Consider the following 10,145-nt stretch of genomic DNA (forward strand, 5'->3'; position numbering starts at 1 on the left):
CAACTGGAGTGTACGTGCCAGGCAATAACTTCTCCTGCCAACATGGAAAGAACCATCACAAATGCGATTTGTCTTTGTATGTGTTCATTAGCATATCGAGCCTGACCTCCCCCAGCTGGAGGAACCAGAAACTTCAGAGATACATTGGAAGTTCCCTGGCTCATGGCCTCAGCTCACCTCTTTAGCTCCCTCTGTTACCTCTGCCACCAATACATATTCAGAAATATACCCTCTGCTCTCCAACTTGGCGTTTAAAAACCATGACCTCTTTTCGGAAAGGTTCTGGGAACGATGCTTCTAAGTTTTTTGAGCAAGTCGCAACAGTGAAAAAAAGTGTTATACATTTAAAAATGTAGTTTGTTTTGTTTCCTATTGTAGAGGAAACAGATGAGCGAAATCAAGAATACCTGTGGAAGAGATAAAACTTTTTGTTGTTTTTACTTGCTGAGGTGAAAAATATTTGCTTGTTTTATTGTTCTCACAGCCATTCTTGGACGATAAAGGGAAAGTGGTATCTGAGACCTTTGAAGATGCATTAGTTAACACAAATTGCAGAATGTTTTCAGAATCCAAGGAGTGTTGGGGGGAGGAAAACTCTTTATACTAAGATAAAGTAAATATCAGCCAAGCGCGCACTACACATAATAGAAGAGGCGCTAATGTATTTTGGGACATCAATCTTGGCAAGGAGAGCAAAAAAAATGTGTCAGGAAGTAGAAAAGGGGATGGAAACAAGCCAATTTATGCGCTAAATCAGGAGGGAGAGCCATATGATACCAAGGTACACAAACAATATGGACACTGAGAACTGATCACAGGACAAGACTCGTAGCAGCAACTTAATTGGGGTAAAGTGGCGGTCAAAATAAATTTTAGAAAACGGTCAGCTTGTGTTGGGCTGCTGCCACCCAACCACATATGCTAATGAGCTCCATGAGGAATGGAACAAACTTTTATGGGGCAGCTTCTGTAAGGGAAGTTCACAGAGAGAGCTGCTGGCTGGCACGTATCAGCATCGTTTAGACCTCTGCCAGGCCAATTTCCCTAATAAATCTACAGTCTTCCTAGGAGACGTAACAAAATGGGAATATCCACAGGTCTTAAACCACTAGCGGGAAACTCTCCCTCTTTGGGGCTCTCATTTTTTTAATGAAGGGAGATTTAAAAAATTAGCTAACTTGTTGGTGACAGTTTATCTTAGTAGCAATTTTGAAACATTCCGTTCGTGTACATTATAATTCCAGAAGCGGAGAGGAAGAGGAGTTGCATCACTCTCCATAATTCCGCCTACATAAGGAAATCTAAGCAGGCGGCTGGGTTGGTCTGAAGCAAGAGAACAAAGGTGCAGCTTAGAACTTAAAAGGTGCAACTTGTCTACTGGTTTGTGTCAGAACTTGAAGAACTTCAAACGAGGCCCAGTACTTCGTTACAAAGTATAGGTATTTATTGAGAACTAGGTTCATGAAGGCACAGAATAACTCTGATAACGGGGTTAGCAATGGTTACAACTTTATGCGGTTGTTACAGAAACAATAAAGCCGGTTCTCACACTTCCAAAGACACTTGTCTGTTCCCAGAGTCTGTTATCAGAAAAGGGAGGAAGGAGTCCTGTTGTGATGTCCTGAGCGGCTGTCTTCAAAGGACACCTGCGAATGACTCCCAGAGGCTATCTGTCATTCCTCCCATGGTTACAGTTTGTTTGAAATGCAAAGCGCTTTGATTAGTGGCCTAGCTAAGGGTACATAGGGTTAGTATCAACTTACAAGATGGAGTCGGTTTGGCTAACATTGCCCAGCTTAGCAAGCATGAAAAGCACAAGTTCTGACAGTTTGTTCTAAAGGAATCTGATTATCAGGATTTAGAAGCGACTTCTGAAATTCCACAGCAGGTAGTCTACCATGTTTTTATCACGCCTCTTCTCTGAAGGCCGCTAGATTTTATAAAGGATACTTTGTCTCCACGTTTTACTTTCACATCAGCCCCTGAGATAGGGCAGAGCAGAAGCCGGATTGCTTCAAGGTCACCCCATGAGCTTTGTGTGAGGATCTGAATACGAACATATGAAGCTGCCTTATACTGAATCAGACCTTTGGTCCATCAAAGTCAGTATTGTCTTCTCAGACTGGCAGCGGCTCTCCAGGGTGTCAAGCTGAGGTTTTTCACACCTACTTGCCGGGACCCTTTTTTGGAGATGCCAGGGATTGAACCTGGGACCTTCTGCTTCCCAAGCAGATGCTCTACCACTGAGCCACCATCCCTCCCCTGCTCTCCAGGGTCTCAAGCTGAGGATTTTCACGCCTATTTGCCTGGACCCTTTTTTGGAGATGCCAGGGATTGAACCTGGGACCTCCTGCTTCCCAAGCAGATGCTCTACCACTGAGCCACCGTCCCTCCCCTGCTCTCCAGGGTCTCAAGCTGAGGCTTTTCATGCCTATTTGCCTGGACCCTTTTTTGGAGATGCCAGGGATTGAACCTGGGACCTTCTGCTTCCCAAGCAGATGCTCTACCACTGAGCCAGACTCCCCTAGTCTGACACCAACTACTACTGGCTCTCTGCATAGAAATCACAGACATTTCCCAGCTCAAACTGTTTCGTTTCCCGTCATTTATAGGGTCAAAATAAATGCGGCATTGTATGACACACACAAGCTCATTACTGTGAACGATGGAAGAAAAACTCGAGAGAAATATCGAGTCAAAAGGCTGGATAGTTTCCCCACTCAGGCCCACGTGCTGCATATGTCATGACCATAATTACCTGGGTTATACTCATAGCGCTGTTACACTGATAATCGCCAAACCTAGGCTGCTGACTGGGGGTCACCAACAGTGGAGGGTTTTCTAGCTCTGGATATGCAGATTTAATAGCCATTCCAAAGATGTCTTGAAGGCGGCTGTTGATATTAATCATGGCTTTTGAGGGCTTTCCTTTGTTCCTTTCCTCTTGAAGGCTCTAAAATGAAACACCAAATTCAATTACCCAGGAAAGCTATCTAGAATAGACACACCGTCATCCTATACCACACAATAGCAATCGTAATGTAAGATCGCTATGACTCCATCCCGTATTTTCTGAATATTTTTTAGTTTTTAAAAATGTCCCCGTATAGTGTATTTTCTACGACAAATTTTATTTATTTATTTATTACGTCCGACTTATATATCCCGCCCTCTCCGCAAGCGGACTCAGGGCGGCTCACAACATCGTGTCAATACAATTAAACATATAAAACCATAATTTACATATTTCAATTTTTAAAAACCATTCTGTGGTGCTGCATCAGTACAATATAGGCGGCATTGAATTTTCGAACAGCGATAACTGCACAGTATCAAAGTTTTTTTTGGTTTCCCGCTGGATCTGCAGCAGTCATCAGGTATAATTATTACCAGGCAAACAGAGGTGAAAAACCTCAGCTTGAGACCCCCGGAGAGCCGCTGCCGGTCTGAGAAGACAATACTGACTTTGATGGGCCGAGGGTCTGATTCAGTATAAGGCAGCTTCATATGCAGGAGGGATGGTGGCTCAGTGGTAGAGCATCTGCTTGGGAAGCAGAAGGTCCCGGGTTCAGTCCCCAGCATCTCCAACTAAAAAGGGTTCAGGCAAATAGGCGTGAAAAACCTCAGCTTGAGACCCTGGAGAGCCGCTGCCAGTCTGAGTAGACAATACTGACTTTGATGGGCCGAGGGTCTGATTCAGTATAAGGCAGCTTCATATGTAGGAGGGATGGTGGCTCAGTGGTAGAGCATCTGCTTGGGAAGCAGAAGGTCCCGGGTTCAGTCCCCAGCATCTCCAACTAAAAAGGGTTCAGGCAAATAGGCGTGAAAAACCTCAGCTTGAGACCCTGGAGAGCCGCTGCCAGTCTGAGTAGACAATACTGACTTTGATGGGCCGAGGGTCTGATTCAGTATAAGGCAGCTTCATATGTAGGAGGGATGGTGGCTCAGTGGTAGAGCATCTGCTTCGGAAGCAGAAGGTCCCAGGTTCAATCCCTGGCATCTCCAACTAAAAAGGGTCCAGGCAAATAGGTGTGAAAAACCTCAGCTTGAGACCGCTGCCAGTCTGAGAAGACAATACTGACTTTGATGGACCAAGGGTCTGATTCAGTAGAAGGCAGCTTCATGTGTACTGCTCTTAATGTTGTTATTAAATCTTTAATAACTGTCATTTTCAAGAAGGAAGCTTACCTTTTGTAGAATGTTTAAACGATATTTAAGTTTTGCATTCTCCTCCCGCAAGCCCTCTAAGTTTGGAGACATGCCCAAGCACTCGACGTTTTTCAGACGATCAATTTCTGCTGTTAGAAACTTTATTTCCTTTTCCTAGGAAGACAAATGAAATAAGTAGTATATGTCTATACTCACTGATAAAGATTATATCAGAACCTTTACCTTTGGCCCAGTGCTATCGCTTATTACAGATAATAAAACATGTGAGAATACTGTTATAACCAGAGAACCTAACGACACATTTTCTAACCAAAATCTATAGAAAGGTTCTTAGAAACGTGCACTAAATTTTCATTCAAGCTCTAGAAGATCAGTTTGAATCTTCACCCTGCCACAGAATCTTGCTGGGGTGACTTTGGGGCAGTTACACACGCTCAGCCTAAACTACCTCACAGGTTTGCTGTGAGGATAAAACAGCGAGGAGCAGAATGCTGCAATCTGTTTTAGGACCCCCACTACACAGAAAGGTGGGATATAAATAAAGCAAATACTCTTGTCAACACTTACTTCAGTTCATACAGATGTCTGCAGTTACCTACTGATCTGATTGAAACTTTTTATCACTATAAAGTGCAAGCAAAATCATTGATTGGTTTGCAAAGTCTGATTTTATGCATTTAGAAGATATTGAAGATATTGGATTTATATCCCACCCTCCACTCCGAAGAGTCTGAGAGCGGCTCACAATCTCCTTTCCCTTCCTCCCCCACAACAGACACCCTGTGAGGTAGATGAAGATATTGGATTTATATCCCGCCCTCCACTCCGAAGAGTCTCAGAGCGGCTCACAATCTCCTTTACCTTCCTCCCCCACAACAGATACCCTGTGAGGTAGATGAAGATATTGGATTTATATCCCCCCCTCCACTCCGAAGAGTCTCAGAGCGGCTCACAATCTCCTTTACCTTCCTCCCCCACAACAGATACCCTGTGAGGTAGATGAAGATATTGGATTTATATCCCCCCCTCCACTCCGAAAAGTCTCAGAGCGGCTCACAATCTCCTTTCCCTTCCTCCCCCACAACAGACACCCTGTGAGGTGGGTGGGGCTGGAGAGGGCTCTCACAGCAGCTGCCCTTTCAAGGACAACATTTGCCAGAGCTATGGCTGACCCAAGACCATTCCAGCAGGTGCAAGTGAAAGAGTGGGGAATCAAACCCGGTTCTCCCAGATAAGAGTCCGCACACTTAACCACTACACCAAACTGGCTCTCCTGTAAATATTTATAAATAATATAAATATTTATAAATAAATATTCTTGGTTTGGATTCTGGAACTTCGAGAAGACATCTGATAAGGAACATTAATTGTTCCTAGAGATTAAAGTTTGATTTTTAACTGACAGTCTTACAAAATTTTGGTCTGGAGGGAAAAGAAAAATCGCCTACTTTGCTAAACTGTTTAGTCAGAGGACTCTGTTGTGTAGGGAAAGCCAAGCAAGGACTGAAGGCAAAGCAGCCTGGATTGCGCGCTTGTGTATTGCGTGCTTGCCTTTCCCTCAAATCCGGTAGTTAGATAATCTAAATGCAGCATCGTAAACATTTAAGTACATCTTTCCAGGAATAAATATTGCCCAGTTGTGAGAAAGGTCTTTAAAGGAGACTATGCTGTGGAAGAAAACCACACACAAAATCTTTCTCTTCCCCAATCAGTTTCCTGCATCTCTTTTGGTACCTGCTGATGTCATTTACGCCTACTGAAAACATGAAACAGAGGGGTACAATTTTTCCCCAAGTCAACATTTTGGATTGGGTCCGCCAAACTATGGCTAGAGCTCTTAGAATGGCTTGTGGAATGTCTCCCCGTGTCCTACTGCAAAATTCTATACCTCCAACCCTGAAGAAGCTGCAGCTTGAGAAGGAAATTCATGAAAATAGTGGCTACTCTGTCTCCACCCTTAGAAGAGAAGTGCCTTTTCTTCATGCAAGGGCCCCTATAGGGTTGAACCTGCAGCTTCTTAAAATTCTACAGGAATTCAATACAGATTCTCTACTCTCTCAATTTTCCCCTTCCCAATTCTTATCTTGTTTCTGGATAACAAAAAAAAAAAACAGGAGGTAGAAGAAGAATGAACAGTTTTGGTGTGCAGTTATGAGGTTCAGGATGTCTTTCCCACCTCTGATACCTCCCTTAGCTTCCTCCCTCCCAGGCATTTTTAAACAAGGCAGATATGCCCAATGAAGCTCCAGGTCCCTAAGCCTTCCTGAGATTCTTCTGCAAATATGGGAAACCTTACTGGATATGTACTGCCTGTGTATTTAAACGCTGTATTTAACAATGCTTTAGAACAAGGGGGAAGGTGTGTCAGCTGTTTTGGCTCCTGGGTGTGGCAGAGAGACAGAAGTAGTGGTTGAGGCTGCTATCCCCCCAATACCACCCCCTTAGGACACGGCATCACATCATTATAGAACTGGTCCTGTATGGTGAGACATTCAGTCTCTATTAATAGCAAGGTAAATGTTCTTTAAATGAGAGACAAATTTTGCTTGAAAAAAACAGGCATTAGAGAAAACACCAGAAATGTGCTCTTTTCCCAACAAACTGTCAAGTTGCATAGAAAACTGTGGTGTCAATACAGTAGACTTCTGTAGACAATTTATGGCTTTAGAGACTTCTGTAGACAATTTATGTCATTAGCAAATAGGCATATTACAGTGAGTGGCCTCTGCTTGTACTGGGTTTGATTCCCCACTCCTCCACTTGCACCTGCTAGCATGGCCTTGGGTGAGCCATAGCTCTGGCAGAGGTTGTCCTTGAAAGGGCAGCTGCTGTGAGAGCCCTCTCCAGCCCCACCCACCTCACAGGGGGTCTGTTGTGGGGGAGGAAGGTAAAGGAGATTGCAAGCCGCTCTGAGACTCTTCGGAGTGGCGGGTGGGATATAAATCCAATATCTTCATCTACCTCACAGGGTGTCTGTTGTGGGGGGGAGGAAAGTAAAGGAGATTGTGAGCCACTCTGAGACTCTTTGGAGTGGAGGGCGGGATATAAATCCAATATCTTCTTCTTCAGAATGGTACAGAATAAACAGTACATACAGTTTAGATAACTATGTAATGTTATTGTACTATTGCATAAAATATGCTGTACAACTCCATGTTAAATACAAAGGCCCAAAACACTGCATTCTAAATCCAATGAGATATAATTACAATGTTACTTATATGCAGGATCAGGAGTTAAAAGAACTATAAATTGCAGAACAGTTCTGGACAAAGTAGGCCAACGTCTAGAAAAAAAACATGCAAGAAAAAACCATAATGACTTCACAGCACAAGGAACCGTTTCTGTCTGCAAAAGTTACAGAATCGCCATGTTAGCATGAATGTTTAATAGGAATGATTTGCTCTTGTACATTTTTAAATTTATTTTAGGAGTTCGTTGCTCTTTAGATTGTTCAGAATTACAGTAGCCTCCCTGCAATCTATTTGGTATAAAGACTGAACAAACACATATACATTTGAATATATAAACGGACTAGGGTTGCCAATCCCCAGGTGGGGGCAGGAGATCCCCTGGTTTGGAGACCCTCCCCCCGCTTCAGGGTTGTCAGAAAGTGGGGGGAGGGGAGGGAAATGTCTGCTGGGAACTCTTATTATTCCCTATGGAGATTTATTCCTATAGAAAATCATGGAGAATTGATCCGCAGATATCTGGGGCTCGGGGGGGGGGGCTGTTGTTTGGTGTAGAGGCACCAAATTCTCAGTATAGCATCTAGTCCCTCACCCCAAAATACCCCCCCCAAGTTTCAAAAAGATTGGGCTAGGGGTCCAATTCTATGAGCCGCAAAAGAAGGTGCCCCTATCCTTCATTATTTCCTATGGGAGGAAGGCATTGAAAAAGTGTGCCGTCCCTTTCTATGTGATGGCCAGAACTCCCTTGGAGTTCAATTATGCTTGTCACAGCCTTGATCTTGTCTCCACCCCTAATGTCTCTCGGCTCCACCCCCAAAGTCCCCAGATATTTCTTGGAGTTGTCAGCCCTAGTCACAGCCTTGCTCATGGCTCCACCCCTAATGTCTCCCGGCTCCACCCCCAAAGTCTCCTGGCTCCACCCCCAAAGTCCCCAGATATTTCTTGGAGTTGTCAGCCCTAGTCACAGCCTTGCTCATGGCTCCAACCCTAATGTCTCCTGGCTCCACCCCCAAAGCCTCCTGGCTCCACCCCCAAAGTCCCCAGATATTTCTTGGAGTTGTCAGCCCTAATCACAGCCTTGCTCATGGCTCCACCCCCAAAGTCTCCTGGCTCCACCCCCAAAGCCTCCTGCCTCCACCCCCAAAGTCCCCAGATATTTCTTGGAGTTGTCAGCCCTAGTCACAGCCTTGCTCATGGCTCCACCCCTAATGTCTCCTGGCTCCACCCCCAAAGTCCCCAGATATTTCTTGGAGTTGTCAGCCCTAGTCACAGCCTTGCTCCTGGCTCCACCCCCAAAGCCTCCTGGCTCCACCCCCAAAGCCTCCTGGCTCCACCCCTAAAGTCCCCAGATATTTCTTGGAGTTGTCAGCCCTAATCACAGCCTTGCTCATGGCTCCACCCCTAATGTCTCCCGGCTCCACCCCCAAAGTCCCCAGACATTTCTTGGAGTTGTCAGCCCTAGTCACAGCCTTGCTCCTGGCTCCACCCCCAAAGCCTCCTGGCTCCACCCCCAAAGCCTCCTGGCTCCACCCCCAAAGTCCCCAGATATTTCTTGGAGTTGTCAGCCCTAATCACAGCCTTGCTCATGGCTCCACCCCTAATGTCTCCCGGCTCCACCCCCAAAGTCCCCAGACATTTCTTGAATTGGGCTTGGCAGCCCTAAAACGGACACCGCTCTGCCCTCGAGGAAGCCCTTCTCAACCATACGCAGGAGTCGGGAGGAGGGAAGCTCCGCCTGCTTTAGTGAGAGAGGGGGGGGGGGCAGAGCTGCTTCCAGTCCCGCAACGCGCAGCCGCAAGGAAACCTCGGGGCTTGTTCTCCTCCAGGTCGCCCCCTCGCTGCCCATAAGTCGCCCCGAGCCGCCCAGACCCAGACCCAAAACCGGGCCTCTGACCTGCCGGCGGAGCCGCTCCGCACACTGAGCCACCTGCACCTCCATCCTCGCGGGTCAGGGAACGGGGCGGAAGCGGAAGCGCCGCCAACAAGCGCCCGCGAAGGGAGAACCTCCGCGGCGGCTCTGCAGCTCCCCCTGGTGGGCGGCGCCCGCGGTCGCCGGCTTCCTCTAAGCGGGTCCAGGGGCGGCGGGCGCGGGAAGGAACGCTTGCAGGGAGAAGGGGGGGGCGGAGTTCGGTCCCTTTCAGGGAAGGATGCAAAAGGTGTTGCTGCGGAACAGCTCAGCTCCCGAACAGGGGAGGCTTCAACAATCCTCTCTCGCTTCTGCAAGAAATCCCGCAAAAGCTGCCGGAAAGAAAGCAGAGGGACACGCAGCAAGGGGGGAAGGTGCCGAAGAGCAGCAGCGCTTTCAATGAAGAAGAAGATGATGATATTGGATTTATATCCCGCCCTCCACTCCGAAGAGTCTCAGCGGCTCACAATCTCCTTTATCTTCCTCCCCCACAACAGACACCCTGTGAGGTAGATGAAGATATTGGATTTATATCCCGCCCTCCACTCCGAAGAGTCTCAGCGGCTCACAATCTCCTTTACCTTCCTCCCCCACAACAGGCACCCTGTGAGGTAGAAGGAGGTAGAATAGGGGTGCCACCCTAAGCATTACAAAAGCCCTGCAGTGGGGAAGGAGGAGGCACCCTGTGGGTCTGCAGGGGAGGGGCAGAGAGGAGGAAAGACAGGGCATCCAGAAGAAAAAGAAAAGTTGGTTTTTATACCCCACTTTTCTTTACCCTCGGGCATCTCAGAGTGGCTTACAATCTCCTTCCCTTCCTTCCCCCACAAATATTGGATTTATATCCTGCCCTCCACTCCGAAGAGCGGCTCACAATCGCC

The 10,145-nt window shown here is 46.8% G+C and overlaps 1 protein-coding gene and 1 non-coding gene across 2 annotated transcripts in view; one reads left to right on the forward strand and one right to left on the reverse strand.

Moving 5' to 3' along the window:
- Nucleotides 1-9,390, reverse strand: part of RARS1 (arginyl-tRNA synthetase 1) — a 30,794-nt gene extending 21,404 nt beyond the window's left edge. The window contains exons 1-3 of the mRNA XM_060240621.1: nucleotides 9,256-9,390; nucleotides 4,189-4,323; nucleotides 2,759-2,953 (exon numbers count right to left, since the gene is read on the reverse strand). Coding sequence (XP_060096604.1) covers nucleotides 2,759-2,953; nucleotides 4,189-4,323; nucleotides 9,256-9,300 — 375 coding nt within the window. The 5' untranslated portion in view covers nucleotides 9,301-9,390. The remainder of the gene's footprint in view (nucleotides 1-2,758; nucleotides 2,954-4,188; nucleotides 4,324-9,255) is intronic.
- On the forward strand, nucleotides 3,931-4,005 carry TRNAP-CGG (transfer RNA proline (anticodon CGG)). The gene has a single exon. It is a non-coding gene; the product is annotated as a tRNA-Pro (tRNA).
- Nucleotides 9,391-10,145: the final 755 nt, after the last annotated feature.

This window comes from Heteronotia binoei, chromosome 5, assembly GCF_032191835.1.
Source record: "Heteronotia binoei isolate CCM8104 ecotype False Entrance Well chromosome 5, APGP_CSIRO_Hbin_v1, whole genome shotgun sequence".
In the NCBI taxonomy this organism is placed as follows: Eukaryota; Metazoa; Chordata; class Lepidosauria; order Squamata; family Gekkonidae; genus Heteronotia; species Heteronotia binoei.